The sequence below is a fragment of the Leptopilina heterotoma genome, unplaced genomic scaffold (assembly GCF_015476425.1).
Source record: "Leptopilina heterotoma isolate Lh14 unplaced genomic scaffold, ASM1547642v1 Lhet_161, whole genome shotgun sequence".
In the NCBI taxonomy this organism is placed as follows: domain Eukaryota; kingdom Metazoa; phylum Arthropoda; class Insecta; order Hymenoptera; family Figitidae; genus Leptopilina; species Leptopilina heterotoma.
Genome location: NW_025110876.1, coordinates 1,818,298 through 1,836,952, shown reverse-complemented (window position 1 = coordinate 1,836,952; position 18,655 = coordinate 1,818,298). Strand labels below are relative to the sequence as shown.

The window sequence follows — 18,655 nt, the reverse complement described above, 5'->3', positions numbered from 1 at the left end:
AAATTCAATTATATCAGGGTTCCTACAGAATCTGTAAATCATGGAAAAGGTATGGAATTTTAAATTCGGATTTCTGTAGGAACCGTTATATTCAGGTACTTTAATTGCAAAATACAATTATTTTCATAAATAACAATATTCATCACAAGAATTCAATTATTTTCAAAATTAATTAAATTTTTCTAAAAAATTCAATTATTTTCAAAAAATCAAAAAGAAAATTGTGGTCAACATTTCAATTATCTTTATAAATAAATAACAATAGTCTTCGACAAAGTTCAATTATTTTGTGGAATTTTAATAAAATTCTATTTCATAATTCAATGATTTTATTAAAAGTAATAGTATTCATCACAAGAATTCAAATATTTTAAAAAATTTTAATAAAAATCATGGCAAAATTTCAAATTATTTAAAAAAATTTTTCTTGCTTCGATGGTTTTCAATATTCTATTATTTTAATAAAATTTCCCGAAAGAATTTAATTATTAAACAATAGTTTTTAAAAAATTCCACACAAACTTTCAATTATTTAAAAAAAATATTTTACATTAATTCAATTATTTAAAATTGAATTTGCATAAATTTTTTCGTAACAATCAATTGTTTCAATATTTGGCATTAAATTCTTCGCAGAAATTTAATTATTTTTAAAAGTAATAAAATTCAATTATTTTCAATAATTTCAATAATATTCATTTAATAAAATTCGTTTTAAAATTTGGCATTAAATTCTTCGTAGTAATTCAATTATTTTCAAAAGTAATAAAATTCGATTATTTTCAAAAATTTTAATAAAATTCATTGCAAAATTTCAATTATTTTCAAAAATTTTTCTTAATTCAATATTTTGTATATTAATTATTTTTAATAGAAATTTATAAAAGAATTGAATTATTTAAAAACAATTTTGATTCATGTTTCTTAAATCGATGTTCATATTTCTGATATTTTATCAATAAATTGTATTTAAAGTTATTTATGAATAACTGTTGTATGTAGAAATTATAAAATTGTTTATAAGTACTCTCTAAATGTTAATTAGTAAAAATGTTTACTAATGTGAATTAGTTACTGACTTTTTGCTTTTTAATTAGTAAATTTCACAAAAAAATTAGTAGAAATGATTATTTATTAGTAAAATTTACAAATTCAAAAGAAAAAAGTCAGTCACTAAATCAAATTAGTAATCATTTTTACTAATTCAAATTTAGAGAGTAAGTAAAAATTTACTTGAAATACAATTATTGAGGAAAACTAATAAACAGAACTTACTTTACTACACTCGATTATAAATAACAAATATTTTAAAAATTAGTACCCTAAAAATAGACCTTGAAAAAAATTATTTTGCATCTTGAAAACCTCGAAAAGGCTTTGAATTTTTTTTAAAGAATCGCTGGACACCCTGGAATATTGTACTTTTTCAAAATTATTTCATCATTTCAATTCAGTTATTATTTTTAAAATTTTTCACTAAATTGTTTTTTTAAATAAATTAATTTTCAAAAAAGTTCTTCTACAATTTTCAAAATCAACAATTTCCACAATTTCTACAATCTACAATTTTATGAAATTAATATTTTTCCTAATTAAAGTTTATTAAAATTTACTACAATTCATATAAAAATTATATACGATTTTATATGATGGTATACATTTTTTACATGAATTCTAGTTTTTAGTAAACTTTAATAAAAAAATATGAAATTCTTGAAATAATTTTTTTATACCCAATATATTATATATAATTAAATTTTTAATAGTGTTAAAATATTTAGTAGAATTCATGTAAAAATTTTATAGAATCGTTTTGGTAAAAATTCTATACAATATTCACTATAATTTATATAGAATGATTTTATAGAAATTCTATGCAGTAGGAAAAGATTCATGTCAGTCACAGCAAATGCATAATAAATTTTATTCAATAAAAATTACGTTTAATAGAGTTATGAAATATGTTCAATTCAAACATATTGTTATGGTTGGCTACATATTTTTGAATTAAAAAAATTTTTCTCAGTGTTTACTAAAAAGCATTATTATTTTGGTGAACTATAAGTACTGGTTCAAAGTTGTCAACCAGTACTCTGCCAGTACTGGTGCAATACTGTGCCAATTATCCATTTTCTGTTGGGTAGAAATTTAATTTTATCTGTAACGATTTATATGTATACCTACAAATAAATATTTATATTTACTATATATATATATATATATATATATATATATATATATATATATATATATATATATATATATATATATATATATATATATATAGGGGAGAGTCTCCAGTTGTGAGACGGGTTTTATTTTTGACCCGTAAATTGTAAACGGGTAAACGAAATTGTAAATAAAATAAACCGTTCGTAAGGTAACAGAAATACGCAACTTTTATTAAAAGAAAGTATAGTGTTTCGATAAACTCAAAAAATTTTACGATACATTTTCCGAGCACATCGCTTTTTTCAAAAAAAAAAAAATGTCTCCAGTGGTGAGACACTCATTAAAAATTGCTAAAATTGAATAAGTTTGACATAAAACGTTATGTGTAGTAGAAATAATTAAATATATTAATAATATATATTATTATATACTAAATAATAATATTTATTCGCCAAAATATGACTATCAAATAAACACAATTTAATAGCTTCAACAAGAGCATTCAAATTGATTTCTTCTGAATCAATTGCCTTTTTTCCACTTGACATGCCCAAAAATACTAGAAAAAAAAATCAAAACAACATTTAAATAGTATGCCTGCAAAGTCGTATTTTTTATGCTGCCCAGATGGGTGTTGACACCGTCTCACAACTGGTGATATGCTGTGTCTCACACCCAGAAATTGGCGCTATTTTGAAAAAGGAAAATTAAATTATTTTCAACCGTAGATTGGCACAATGCAATATTGCATCACAAAATATAAGGAAAACACTAAAAGAAAATGCATTACATTTACCTTTTCCAATTAATTAACTTGGAAAAAAAGTACTTTGCATTTTTTGAAAAAACGCTTTTTAGTCGATTATCTCACACAGTGTTGGTATTTAACAAAAACAGTTTGTATATCCGCTTCGGCGTAAACGAAAAAGCTCATATAAAAAGAAATGTTTTTATATAAACCAATCGGCTTTTTAATATTGCATGTTAAAAAAAATTGACTGTCTCACAACTGGAGGTGTCTCACAACTGGAGACTCTCCCCTATATATGTCTTTCAGTATGATGGCGTATACATGTTGTTTCTGCTATCACAGTACCCATGTTTTAACACAACATTTGGATCATCATAAATATCATACAAATTTAAGTAGTAATTTTCACCGTGGATTTAATGGTTGCAAAGAATTCTTTCACACTACATCGTCCATTCGAATGCATCTTATTAGAATGCATAATATATAATTAAAGAAACCGTCTCAATGTCAGAGTTTATGACTCTTATGAACGAGAACTCTAAGTTTATTTGCAACGTTTCGATATCTAAGAAAGAAGTTGATGATTATCGAATTTTGCTTAAACATCTTAAGCAACATATTTCGCATGGCCTATCAATAAAATGCATTTTTCCTAATTGCAAATCTAAGGGGAAATATAGCACTGTAAATTCATTTACCAGCCATTTATCAAAATATCACAGAAAAAGAAGTAACTTTTTAAATAACAATATTAATGATGTCTCTATAGATAGAGATAAAGACATGTCTATACACAATTTAAATGATGCTGAAGAAATGCAATATATGGGTCAACAATTTCCAGTCGTAGATGCAGACTTATCTGAGGCTGTGCGGAATGAATTAGTTTTGCAAGGCACAGCTGAATTATTCCTTAAATTGGAAACATGGCACATGATTCCTGCTAGTACAATTCAATATTTAATAGAAGAATTACAGAACATAGAAAAACAAAATATGGAAAATTCGACGCAAATTATAAAGAAGACTTTATTAAATGAAAACCTGTCAATTTCAAAAATTGAAAAAATAAATAATAGAATTATAGCTGAGAATCCATTACTAATTAATTTCAAAACGTTAAAAACAGATTACAATCGAAAAAGATTCTATCAAGAATATTTTACATATGTCAAGCCAGAACAAAAGTTATTGTGTACATTAAATGGAAAAAATTATTATTTTCACTACGTTCCAATTCGCGAAACCATAAAAGCTATGTTTAAGGATAAATCATTAACCAATATTTCGTTAGCTTCTGAACATGTAAACGATGATATTCTTAGAGGTTTTACAGACGGTAAAGTTTTTCAGTCAAATACATTTTTTAAGAATAATCCTGAATCTATTAAAATTATTTATATCAAGATAGTTTCGAGGATGTGAATCCTTTGGGTTCTGCGAAAGGAAAACATAAATTACTTGCTGTGTATCTTAGTTTAGGTAATCTTCCAGAACATGTTCGGTCTCACATTGATTTTATTCAATTAGTTGCTTTATGTAGGGAAAAACACTTCGACAAAGAAAAAGTCTACGGTACTATTGTAGAAGAGCTTAAAATTATTGAAGAAAAAGGTATAGAAGTGGAATGTAATAAATGGGTCAAGGGTACAATAGTATTTATTGCTGGTGATAAACTTGGAAGTCATGAATTAGGCGGATATTGTACAAATTTTAGTAGTTCAATTTTTTTCTGTAGATATTGTTTAATAGAAAGGAATAACAACAATAAAATAAATGCAGCAAGTGATGAATTAAATAATATTAATTCTGACTTAGAAGAAGGCAATACAGATAATATTGATGACTTATTTGACTCGAGAGAGTCATCTGATAGTGAATCAATTATTACTAATCCAAATGAGTTAAGAGATGGTGAATCTAGTGTTTCTGATTCCAGCGAATTACTTGAATATTTTGAAGAAAGTTTAGAAGAGGAAGAAGAAGAAGATTTAGAGGATCACTATTTTTTTAAAACTTACAAAAAAAGAACCGTCGAAACGTACAGGGAAGCACTAACACATATACCTACAGGAAAAAATTACCAGGGTATAAAGTTTGATTCGATATTCAACAAACTTAAACATTATCATGTTTGCATGCCTGGTCTATGTCCATGTTGTGGTCATGATTTGTTGGAAGGTGTTGTAGCTGTAGATGTTGCAATTTTTACAAGATATTTTGTGGATCAAAAATGGTTTACATACGAAGATCTAAATTACAGAATCGAAACTTTCAAATACTCAACAACAGATCGTAGGGACAAACCAGAAAAATCGAAGGAAAATTGTGTACGACTGTCAGGTTGTGCCTGGCAAAATTGGACTTTTTTAAGACTTTATCCACTCTTAATTGGAGATAAAATACAAAATTTCGATGATGAAGTTTGGCTTTGTATTTTAAATTTATCAGAAATAGTAGAAATAATCTTTGCTCAAGAAATTCATAAAAGTTTTATTGCACATCTGCAGGTCATTATGAATGAATATTTATATTCAAGAATAACTTTATTTCCAAATCATAAGTTATTACCTAAACATCATTTTATTTCTCATTACCCAAAGCTGATCCAGGAATTCGGTCCTCTTCTCCGCGTATGGACATTTCGTTTTGAAAGCAAACATACTTTCTTCAAAAAATGCATTAGAAATCTTAGAAATTTTAAGAATATCACTTTTTCTCTTTCTGAAAAACATGAACTATTCCAAAGTTTATTAAGAAAAGGTGCAGGTTTGCGACAATTACAACGTATTACAGATGAAAGACAGTTACAAACCAATTTATATTGTCCGAATATACAAAAGGCAATTTTTGAAAAAGGTCCAGGTAATAATACGGTGGAATGCAGTTCTGCTGTCATTAAAGGGACTTCTTACAAGAGAGGTGACGTAGTTGTTGTTAGACAGGAGCATTACCAATTTAATACATAATTCGGAAAAATTTGCTTGATATTATTCGACTCTCAGGAGAGAATATCTTTTGTGTTAGAAATGATAGAAACACTTTTTAACCCAAATCTTAGAGTCTACGAATTTCATTTAATTTTAAATTACGAATGCGTATTTGCAGCGGACCTGTTTTCTTATGAGCCACTTCATATTTATTATACAAACAATATTAGGCAGGTCCGTTTAAAGCATGGATTAGTAAAAAAATATTAGAAAATAACACAAAAAGTTTTACTATTTATTTGACCATTTGATGAAGATAGAAATTTCTTCAACTAGTAAGTATGCTTCGTAAAACCAAAAACGAATTACGATCTTTACCATAATTTTTTTATATTTTTGCTTCTCTAACAAAATGATTCTTATTCTAGGAATAAATATGCCTCTTTTCACGATTTTGGATTCAATGAGAAAAAAGAAATTTCTTATATCTGGTGATACAATCAATAATATTATTATAAAAGCATCTGAAAAAATTAATTTGCCTTCCCAAGAGTATAAGGTAATTATTTAATATTATTTATGTTACTTAATCTTTTCATGTGCCTTTATCTAAATCATATTATTTAATTTATCTAATAAATTTTTTAGCTGGTTCTGGAACAAAATGGAGCCATTATGGATGAAGATGAATTTCTGTCTGTCTTGCCTGTTTTAACCGATATTCTAATTCTCGAGAAGGAAGAAGAATGGCAAACAAAAGAAGAAATGCTAAACCAAAATAAATCTCTTACCCATACTGCAGAATATAGTTTTAATGGAGAACATGTAGAAGAACAGATATCAGTTAGGACAGAAGGTAAATATAGAATGATTATATTAAATGTAATAATTATCACAATATTAAATTTTATTTCTATAACATGTAAATGATGTATGTTTTGCTTCCTTTACAGTTCCAAATGTTACTGCTGTTTACGAGAGAAGAAGTCCATTTTCTTTTCCTTGGACTGCATTACCGGATACTATGAAAGAGAAGTTAGAAATGGGAAAAACATTGTCCGATAAAGAGTGTAGAGATCTAAGACAAATTTTAGGCATTCACATGGTGGGAACATTAAAAGATTTTAGAAGAAACACTGTTAGTTCTTTAGTTAACATATTTGTCAACAAATATCCACAAGCCTTAGAAATAATTGATGCTGATGGAGAAAAGTTAGGTGATGGAAGGGACGTTTTTGTAATAAGGCTGTATGACCACATAAACTATAAAAAGCCATCTAACGAAAAAACTGCTAGAAAAAGAAGAGCTGATACAACTATTGATGAGCTCGAAAATAATACTCAAAGTCATATAGAAAATGTTGTACACGATGAGTACGGCTGTGTTGCCTACCAAAGTCCACTGCCCTTTAATGAAACGAAAATGTCACAGGAAGAAAAAAGGTTGGAACTAGTAGAAAAAAGAAAAATTTGGATAAATTTAAATAAAGATGAAACCATTCAAAAAGAAATTGCTTCGTTAATGGACATTACTTACGCTACTCAACGAACAAGCATTATAGATAGAAAGATTATAAGCGAGGTTTTGGAAAAATGGCCTTGTCTACAAGATGTACCATTTTTTGTTCATCATGCGTCAACTTTGTTTGGAAAAAATTCACAAGACGTTTGGAATAATCAAATAGAAAGTAAAGGACTTGATTTATTTCACTTCTTTTAATCTGAAGTGTCGAGAAAATGTCAACAGTCAGAAAAGAGAAAAGAAGTTAGAATGGAAATGAAGAATACTATCAACGAAGCTCTTACTACATGTAAGAATTTGTGCAATGACACACCAAAACTAATAGCCGTATTCGTTTTGCTGCCTCTATATTTTTTGGAATCTGAAAAAGAAATCTTTCTTTTCGTGCCCGTAAGAGCTTTTAAAATATTCATTTTTTACTATTTGCATCAAAAACAATCATCAAAGATTTTATTTTATTATTTTTTAGGATACGTCAAGTACAGAGACAGTGCAATCTTTCGGAGAATCTAAAAGGCCATTGCTTATCATTAAAGGTTTAGTAAACTTTGCATAATCTGTTTGTTATATTAAGAAAGTATGACAATTAGAAAAAAATAAGTAATCGAATTTTTGTTTATTTCAGGAAAATCTGTATTCGACGAAGAAGCTAAATATGAAGTTTTTGTATCAGGGAAAAAGATTATAGAAGCACAAAATACATTACAAGGATTCTTTTGTCTCTTCTTATCTTACTATATATATATGGATATACGTACGGCGAAAATAGTAAAAAGACGTTTGAATTTATACAAAGGTAAATATTTAATTCTACAATAATGTCTAGATTTAAAATTAATTCAAAACTTATATAGGAAAGAAATTTGTCCGCTTATTTGAAATTAATCGATTTAAATCTTTATTAAAATGAGTAAAACTTAAAATTGCAACAAATATTATTAATTTGTTTCATTCTTTCAGAGTCTTTCAGAAAATAAATCCATCTAAAGGACACAAAAGGGGGAAAAATGCAAAAAGAAATTTGCACACTATTAATCCTCAAGTTAAAAAACTAATGGACAGAATAGGATGCCTATTGGGAGAATAAGAATTTAACAACACTCTAATATACAATAGGCGAGAAGCAATTAAATTTTTTTTTATAATTTTAATGTTCAAAACTATATTTTGATGTTATATATTATTATTATCAATGTGTAATTCTAATTTTCGAAAATAAATTTATGAAACTACAATTGAGGTTATTTGTTAAAAACTAATAATTTAAAACTTTGTAACAAAATGTCAAGAAATTACTAAAATAATGTGTAAAAATTAATTTGTCCACACAATTGTACAGGAAAATTTTAACAAACAAAACATCCTCTCTAAATTTGAATGAGTAAAAATGTTTACAAATTTGTATTAGTAAAAATTTTTACTCACTCACATTTAGAGAAAACAGTCTTCAATTTTTTTGTACAAGTACATGGTAAAATTATAATCAAGAATATTAATAATATCACATAATATTTGCTTTTTTGTCATACGATTGTATGGGAAAATTTTAACTTTAATACCTTACATTTTTTATACAAATGTATGAGAAAAATACAATTAAAAATTTAATTTTTACCTTTCATCGTTTGCTTTTCTTCCATACGATTGTATGGAAAAATTATTACTAAAGTACCACACAGTTTCGAATTTTTTTATACACATATATGAGAAAATTACAATCAAGTATATAATTATTACCATTACATGTTTGTCTTTTTCCCATACATTTGTATGGAAAAATTACAATTTATAATATTAATATTACAATTCAGTGTTTGGTATTTTTTCCATACAAATGTATGGAAAAAAATCAAACGCAGTATAGGTTAATTACGTCCAATACATGTATGGAAAAATTACTACAAAAATGTTTTACAGTGTAGCTTTCGCCTCACGAAGTGAGGCCCTTTCAAGAACATATACACGGAGAGAAATTTATAGTAGTGGGTAACATAATTGTGGTTAGGGTGACCATCTTTAATGCTACGTATACAGACAGCTATCTAGATAGTCACCGTTACCATCAATATCATCAGGAAAGTCGTTCGCGAACGCAAAGCATGAGTTAGGAAAGGACAGAGATATATTTGTGTCCTTGTCTATCTCATATGCGTTTCGTTCGCGAATGACCTTCGCGAACTATTGTGCGTTGGACTTAACATCTTGGTAGTACGGGGTAGCATAACTATATTTTTTTTAGCATCTGTGATGGTTGGCAGTAGCATAATGATAGTATCGTGTAACATCATCTTTTTAACATCAAAATCTGACTATCCATTTCTCTCAGTGTAACCCTGAATATTAAACTGTTAGAAAATGCCTGAAAATTCATGCACTTTTAAATTATTTATGTGACTAAATTTTCATTTATTATTGAATGAAAGTTATAATATTCACAAATGCATAAAATTTCATTCACGGATACATGAATTTTAAATTAACTGCACATGAACAATAAGTTCAACGCAAAAATACGTTGAATTTAAGGTATTACTGAATGAAAATTGTTCTACGCAAGTTTCCATTTCGACATTTTTAAAAAAACACTCTACTTGTAAAGAATTTTCGTTTTCCAAAATTAAAAATGACGAATCCATTATCCCAATGGGAAATGCCAGTATAGTGCCGATGTTCACCACTGGCTTAGTACTCAGACGATTGTTCGGCGTAGTCTAGCCGAGCCTCGACAATAGAAAAATTGTTCACAACGCTCTTTGCCAACATTGCTTTTTTGACATAAACTTGAAAAAAATTATAAAAAAAGTTTATAAATGTTAATAAATATAAATTTATTGAAAAAAATTAATATTTTACTTTTCAGTTGTTTATTTTTTATTTTTATTAAATTTAATAATAACAATTTAACATAATTGTCTAATTTTGTAAATAATAAATTATTTAAACAGATTAAAATTATAACCAAAATTTAAACTTTATAATCTCAATAATAATTTGGTTCCTATCAAAATACTTTTTTTTTTTTGCTTATGGACTTTTGAGAAATCTGCCTACAGATACCTTGGATTCCGCACTCTAAGGTTATGTGGGGTTGGTATGATAAAACAAAAAGAAATATAAAAAAGAACAATAAATATATAAAATAGTAAATTTAATAAACTGGCGACCTACTGCCAGCCCGACCCACTAAAACCCGTAACCCTTCTTTTGGAGCCCTTTACCCTCCCTCGGAACTGTCGTAAGACTTTAGCCTTCGAGGGTGGCGCTCCAACTCTGTGGCTGATGCGACTTTGTTCTTTGTCTGCGGTTCTCCTGCGTCAATAGTTAATTTTTTTTTTACTATTTCAAAGTCTAAGCGGAATTTACAGCACAACAATAATAAAAATCAAATTTTTAAAGAAGTGTAAAAAGTCAAATAAAAAAGAAAAAAAAGTAAACACGTATATAATGTTGAAAAGATAAAACTACAAAGACGAATAAAAAACACAAAACAAATTAAAAAATGTATAAGGACAAATAAATCACAAAATAAATTGATAAAAAACAAACAAATTAAAAGCTGTTTAAATCACGCTTTTTGGAGGCCGTCGAGATCCTTCCTCGACATAACCGAGGTTACGAAGTTCTCGACTTGCTCCTTCTAATACTTCTTATTTGCTTTTAGTTCTTGCGAGAGTCTTCTTCGCCTCCTCAAGGGCCGTCCTGAAGACTCGGCATCCTCCGCTGCCTGCAATATGGGTGGTTGACACCTTATTGCCAAACTTTTCCTTGGATAAAAAGCAACTTGGGCTCTTCTTACAGTTGGAGAACCTGTGACCGGCTTCACCGCACTTAAAGCACGCAGCCGATCTGTCCACCTTCAGGCATTTCGCTCCAATATGACCGTAACCCAAGCATTGATGACACCGGACGACCATTACTCTTTTTTTAATTGGGCAACACATAAAACCAACTTTTACGTGTCCCAATTTCTCCACCCTGTTCGCCTCTTCTGGGTTGGTGACTACAACCGCGAGCTTTATCCCTCGGCGGTTGGGTCCCAAGACCGTCACTTTCCTGCATCCTGGCTTTCCTATCGCTTCCGACAACACTTGTTGCACCTCGGCTTCTTGGGTAAGGCAATCCAAAGCACGGATCTCGAGTGTAACTCTTCGATCCAACGACTGCACCTTACCGAAGCTTTCAACCGCTTTGGTGACCTAAGCGGTGAAAGTGCCCTTGTCGGAGCCTCCTCTGATCTAATCAGAAGGTCTCCCTTCTTTGTAGCTTTTGCTGCTGCTATTCTCGTATGGCAGTCGTCCGGATTGACCTCTTTGCGAAGTTTACCCAGAACGTCAGCATACGTCAATCCTTGACCGACTCGGATTAGAACTGCGGATTTTTTTGACCCCATTCTTTCCATTTGAGGAATCTTTGGATCTGGTACTTCCGTTTCCATTGGAGGAGCTTCCTCCTTTTTCTCTTATCGGTTTGGGTTCGAGTCTCCCCTGGACTGTCACCCTCTCGCTTCCGTTTTTGAGCATCTTTTAGGACGCTTTTGAGATTACGCTTATAGTAACGCTCTCTCTATTTTCCTTACGGTCCTTGCGGTTACACTCCGCACCGCTGAGAACGCATGCTAAATCGAAGTCCGACTCATCGGCCGCGACATGCTTTACTTTTGCCTCTTTCAACAGGACTTCGATGGCTCTGAGTCCATCTTTTACCGTCCTGTTGACGTTCTTCTGAATGTCGCAAGACTTTATCATCTTTGCGACCTCCAACTCCATTTTGTCGAGGCAAGTCGCCTCCTCCTTTCTGAGCCGCGAACATATCTCGCGAGTCTCTTCTATCGCCTCGTCGTCTACTTCTGAGTGGATAGCGCTATGTACGGTCTTTCCGCTACTGCAGCTTGACACACTCAGAAGGCTCAACGCGCTTCCCTTTCTTATTCTTCCTCCTTCCACGATGTTCTGTGGATCCAATCTTTCCACGATCACCCGTGGCACTGCAAGAAATTGTGCGCCCCCACAATCCGCGCGCACTTGAGCATCAGTCTTGGGACCGACGGTGAGATTTCCCGTTTCCGGCCTGCTCACATGGGGTACTTTCTTTGAATTTTGTGAATTCATTCTTTCTTGCTGTTTGGTTGCCTTTTAGTAAAAGGCCCCGCCACCACGGCAAGGTCTACCGAACATATCCATGATGCCAGTCGTGTCTGGCAGCGGGACCACTTCTCCCAGCACATCAAAGAAATCAATGATGTTTGGCAGTGGACCCGCTTCTCCCAGCACATCTAAGACATCAGTGATGTTCGGCAGTGGACAACCAGCGGCGGAGTCCTATTAAAATACTATTATACTTATTTCTATGAATAAAAAATTATTAAAAAATTACCACGTAATTTAAGAATTACGTACAATGTTAAATTCAATAAATAAAGTAATTTAATTTAATTATTAAAAATTTAGTTTAATTTATTTTATTTCAATTTATTATTTCTAACGTATCCCTATTTTTTTCTCATCTTTAACTCAATAATTGTATGTCTGAATGATACTGAGATATTAATACTTTACTGTACACATGTGTCGTTAGCATAGTGGTTAGAGCGTTAGTCTGTTAGTCCGTAGGTCGTAGGCTCGATTCCCCTCGTGAGCAATTTTGCTTATTTTCAAAGGTTTGCGATATTTCTAGATTCCAATCGTTATGTACTAAAATATGAAAATCTAATGCACACTTACTGTAATTGTTTATTATTTAATTTTTAAATGTTATAAAGAATTTTTTTTTACTTTATTTACTATATTCATTGTTAGTCTCCATCCTTAATACAATTTCTTCAAGAAGAGAAATATTTTATGAATAATAGCTATTTATTAATATTATTTACCATTTTGTTGTTAAATTATTTATAATTATTAGTTTACGACTAATTAATAACAATACGGCATTTATTGCGGCAATATTCTCAGCCAGCACTGGTCCAGTGATGCGCCAGCGCTGTCTGGCAGCGTAGCTGCCAGTACTGCCAGTGCTAGCGCAGTACTCCGCCAGTTGTAAATTTCCCATTGGGATGGCGGACGACAAAAATTAAAAATTTGATTGACTTGAAGCGTAATACTCGTGGGTTTTTAGGGTCGCTGGTTACTAATCTGACATTAGTTTTTCAAAATTCAAAATGGCGGATTCAATATGGCGGACAACAAAATAAAAAATTGATTGGATTGACTTGAAACTGAATACTCGGGGATTTTCAGAGTTGCTGATTACGAAACTGAAATCAGTTTTTTAAATTTTAAAATGGTTGATACAATATGGCGGACGACAAAATAAAAAATTGATTAGATTGGCTTGAAAGTTACTTGGGGTTTTTAGTATTACGTAGCTGCATGCAACGACGCGTCTAGTATGGGGTCGTCCATATGTATACCACGTGGACAGTTTTTTAAAGATTTTTGACCTCCACCTTGTGGACACAAAAATACAATGGATCGTGGACATTTTCTAACTTTTTAAACCCCCCCCTCTCCCCCCAAAAGTGTCCACGTGGTATATAAACGGACCCCTATATAATCTAGTATATAAAAAATTTATAAAAAAGAAATATATAGAAATTTTTCAAAAATAAAAAAAATGTAATGTAAAATCCTATGGCAGCCTGCTCGTAGTACATTCTGGGATGGGGTCGTGAATTTAAAAAATTTAATTAACTATAAAAATTAAATTCACCAGATAATGTCAGGGTATTTTATTAAATTTAATTTTACCAAAAATTATCATACTGATGTCAGATTAACCAGTTTCAAACAAATTTAATAAATTTAAAAAAAATTTCCGCCATATTGAATCAGCTATTTTGAATTTTGGAAAACTAATGTCAGATTCGTAATCAGCGACCCTTAAAGCCCCCGAGTAACCAGTTTTAAACAAATTCGATGAATTTTGAAAAAATTTCCACCATCTTGGATCCGCCATTTTGAATTTCGATATACTATACGTACTAGGGTGGCCGTTAAAAATGACATTTTGGAATTTTGTCCATTTCCGGGTCTCATTTTGTCACAAATTGAAAAAAATTAGATACGTATTTTTTTATTTTTTTTAATTAATATTTAGTGGTGCCTGTAGGCTATCATATTTCATATTTCAAAAATTCAAAATGGCGGATCCAATATAGCGGCCATGAAAATTTTAAAATTAATCAATTTCTAGGATACTTCGTATCAGGGGGTTTTGGGGGGTCCCTGAATACAAATTTGAAGTCAGATTTAAAAAATTCATAATGGCGGATCCAATATGGCGGCCATGCAAATTTTAAAATTAATTAATTTTTATGAAACTTCGTATCAAGGTGTTTGTGGGGTCCTTAGTTACATATTTGAAGTTAAAAATTTAAACAGAACCTCGCTGCTAATCAGAAATTAGAAGGTTAGTATTTATTAGCTAGATATGGTTCATTCACCAATTAGATGATACGATTTTATATGTATTTTGACTCCATCCTCCTTTGTTACACTTTCTACATAGTAAAAATTAAATTTAAGTTAATCTTGAAATCTGACTTTAAATTTTTAATCAGAGACCCCCAAAACCCCTTGATACCAAGTTTCCTAGAAATTGATTAATTTTAAAATTTTCATGGCCGCCATATTGGATCCGCCATTTTGAATTTTTGAAATATGACTTCAGTTTTGTAATCAGCGACCTCAAAAACAATAGAAACCATGATTAGCAGTTTAAATTTCTCATTTTTTTTAGAATTAATATTTTTTGCCAATAATAACTTATTTTGGCTTTTTTTTGTCAACTTTTGGGTCCTGTAAAAAATAGTTAACTTAACAAATTTCGTATGTTAAAAATTGTATATTATTCTTTGAACATTTATGAAGAGAAATAGAGCAGTCCGGTCAATAAATATTAATTTTGAACGATTTTACAGAAAATCAACGAACAAAAGTTTTTTTCCCATGCAAAATACATGCAAAATTTCAATAGCCTACAGGCACCACTAAATATCAGTTTAAAAAAAAATAAAAAAATACGTATCTAATTTTTTTCAATTTGTGACAAAATGAGACCCGGAAATGGACAAAATTCCAAAATGTCGTTTTTAAAGGCCACCCTAATATATACTATATATATTTCACTTAAAAAAGTGTATAAATATGTAGGCGAGAGTGGGGCAAGACGGGGTACCGGCCTTATTTAACAAACAAATTAACCAATCGCGATTATATTTTACATAATACTGCACCGTGACGATAGTTTCTTGTTTACAGAACCTAAAAGCCATGAGAATAAATCTTTTATCTGTTTTACTAAAAAAAAATGTTTTCGACGATTTTCTTGTGATTTTTTCACTTTTTTTAGGAGGTGTTTATTATTTAATAATAACAGTTAATGAACTATATAAAATTTTTTATAACTGGAGAGGGTTAAAGAAGAAGGGAAGCATGTGTTTTTTTCTTTGTTGAATCGTAAATTGTAGTAATTAATCGTCTTATTCAATTTCGTAGGTGCGGGCAAGATGAGGTAGAGGAGAGTAGGACAAGACGGGGTACACAAATGAAGCAAACGAAAATAATGGTTAATATTTAGACTCAAATGAAGGCTGGACTGCTTGTTCTGTCTGCGGCCAATGGGCTCACTGCAGTTGTGCTGGTTCTCGCGATTTGAATCAGTGAAATTTCACTGATGATCAGTTAAAAATGATTGAAATTTCAGTCATTTTTCACTGATTGGACAATTAAAAAATAACTGAAATTTTCAACATGTGTGACAGAAATTTTCAGTAGTTTTTTTATTGGCGAATCAGTGGAAAATGACTGAAATTTCAGTTATTTTTAACTGATTTTCAGTGAAATTCCACTGCATCAAATCGCGAGAATAGAGTCACTGATTCTCAGTCAAATTTCACTGATTTCCAGTGGAATTTTACTGATTCAGGTTTAGAGAGTGCGTACTCTCAGTTGCTCTCTGATAAACATATACATGTAAAAACACTGAACTTGTTTTGTATTTTATTAGTAGGTTAAATGTGAGGTTATATCCGAGAGTCAAATGGATAAATGAAATTTCATTCACCTATGCAGGAAGTTTTTACTATTCACGTAGGGGAATGTGGGGCAAAGTGGGGACCCTAACGTAATACATTTTTTTTCGTATACTGTGAACAATAATTTCTCCATGAAAAAATTCGTGGCTCTTCTGTGATTGAAGTACGACGTGTTAAAAATATAATACGAGTAAAATTTAATAATTCATCAATATTACATACTGTAAACGAAATTGTTACTTTCTCTCCACTTTTGTCTCAAGAGCGGGGCAAAGTGGGGACCTCGGAAAAAAACATAAACAATATAATTAAAAGTGATTTATTTATGTTTATAAGGAAACTAAAGTTACATAGGTATACAAAAATTAAAGAAATATTAACATAATCTTCTAATGTGGTTTGTGAAACGCCATGGGCAGCAGCAGTCGGAGTATCATATGTGTCCTGACGCGGAGAAAGGGACCTTACGTCCAAACAGTGAATTGTACAGAAACCGTATTAGAAGTTGAGTCTTTGTGATTGGTTGAGAACCTGAGTTAAAGTTCTGCCCCACTACTCGTCACACATTGATATTTGTCCATGTTACCCGAAGCAAAATAGTCGTATGTGTATGGCATGTAGGTAGTATAAGAAAGTAGAGGGGCTAATTTTCTGAATTGCCTTCTGCTAGCGTGTAAAACACTTCACATTGACCGTGTTTAATCGTTAATAACAAAAAAATGTGTAAGTAAAATAAAATTTTGTTTTTTGTATACGAAAGAGCAACTCAAAATTGATAGATTAGTATTAATATCTCAAAAATAATTTTTTTGGACGTAAGGTCCCTTTCACCGCGTCAGGACACATATAGCCAGTCAAAATCACTCTTCATAAAAGACTATTTCTTCCATTTTTAAGAGGAAATACTCTCAAATGGAGAACAATCCTCTTAAAATAAGGGGCCGTTCACAAACTACGTCACACTCCTAGGGTGGGGGGGGGGGGTGTCAAGCTTTGTGTGACGAAGTGCGGAAAAAATTTTGTTGTGTGTAAAAAATGTGACGAAGGGGGGAGGGGGTCAAAATTAGTTCGAAAAAGCGTGACGTAGTTTGTGAATGACCCCTAAGAGGACGTACAATGAAAATAAATTTTATATCTGTACTAGATCTGAATTAGCGATATTTCACTATTTTCCAACGATAAGTATACAACTAATTCCAAAAAGCGTATATTCGCTAATTAATCAGTGAAATTTTAATGATTATTTAGTGAAAATTCACTAACTCACATCGTATATACGCTAATTGGAATCAGTTCTATACTTATCACTATATTTCAGATTTAGAGAGTGGTGTAAAGTAAATTATAATCAGTCATAATGAATAAATTTTAGGTAAATTGAGCACTACTAATGAGGATTAGTTTTAGTTAAACTTAGTGCGGCGTGTTATCAGTAGCAAAAGTCAGTTTTAGACTAAAAGAAATTTACTTGTAGAAAATGCTAAATCTTGTGTCATATTTTAAAATACTATTTTCTAATTTAGGGAAAAGTGTCTTTTTTTAAAATGCGGTAAAGACTTTACCAATTTGTGTAATGTAGCTGTCTGCTGCATTTTGCACAGCTTTTCTTATAAATTTTGATATATTTATAGGTACTAAAAATTCGGAATGACACAGAAAAATTTTCGGGGCGTTTCCCTTCGTGCGTTTCCGTTAATTATCGAATATTGGGAAGTTATACTATAGAGAATCTGAGGGGGAATATAAGAACTCATACATATATTACACATATTGAATATAAATTTATTGAAAAACACGCGCAACCTAACTTATATACATACACTCTCGCCATAACTATAACACTACTACGCAACTGTATGCGCATATCAATGAACTTCGCTGAAAGTATATCTCTTCATTTCTTTATATATGAACTATCGAAATTTTACACCACTTGTGGAAAGCGATTTACCTAAAATATCTTTATAACCAAAATCTCCTCATATATGAATACCTATATTTATGTTTACTGGGACCCACTTTTTAATTTAATTTATTATATAATGATATTTAAAAAATAGATCCCAGTAAGCATGTAGGGTAAGTGTGGGTATTCCTGCGAGTGACACAATTATTGCGATTTTTAAAAAATTATTATTTTCATTTTGAAATACACGCCTAATTTTTTCAAAATAATTACAAAAATTATTTTGAATCTTACTTGATAGAATAGCTCATAAAAATGTACATTCCGACAATTATTT

At 30.6% G+C, this 18,655-nt stretch overlaps 2 protein-coding genes across 2 annotated transcripts in view; both read left to right on the top strand.

Annotated features, from left to right (window-relative positions):
- LOC122498892 (zinc finger protein ush) overlaps nt 1–18,655 on the top strand; it is a 384,383-nt gene that overhangs the window by 110,519 nt on the left and 255,209 nt on the right. The gene's annotated exons all lie outside the window — the stretch shown is intronic.
- Nucleotides 3,419–8,480, top strand: LOC122498893. The gene is made up of 6 exons (XM_043606889.1): nt 3,419–6,415; nt 6,505–6,712; nt 6,810–7,768; nt 7,848–7,914; nt 8,004–8,174; nt 8,339–8,480. The coding sequence occupies exons 1-3, from the start codon at nt 6,269–6,271 to the stop codon at nt 7,574–7,576; spliced, it is 1,122 nt and encodes a 373-aa protein (XP_043462824.1). The 5' UTR covers nt 3,419–6,268; the 3' UTR covers nt 7,577–7,768; nt 7,848–7,914; nt 8,004–8,174; nt 8,339–8,480.

Excerpts from the sequence above, each read along its gene's own strand:
- LOC122498893 (XM_043606889.1), top strand. The coding sequence starts at position 6,269 with ATGATTCTTATTCTAGGAATAAATATGCCTCTTTTCACGATTTTGGAT. Across the intron at positions 6,416-6,504 it reads TGCCTTCCCAAGAGTATAAG|CTGGTTCTGGAACAAAATGG; the intron begins GTAATTATTTAA and ends TAAATTTTTTAG. Across the intron at positions 6,713-6,809 it reads GATATCAGTTAGGACAGAAG|TTCCAAATGTTACTGCTGTT; the intron begins GTAAATATAGAA and ends CTTCCTTTACAG.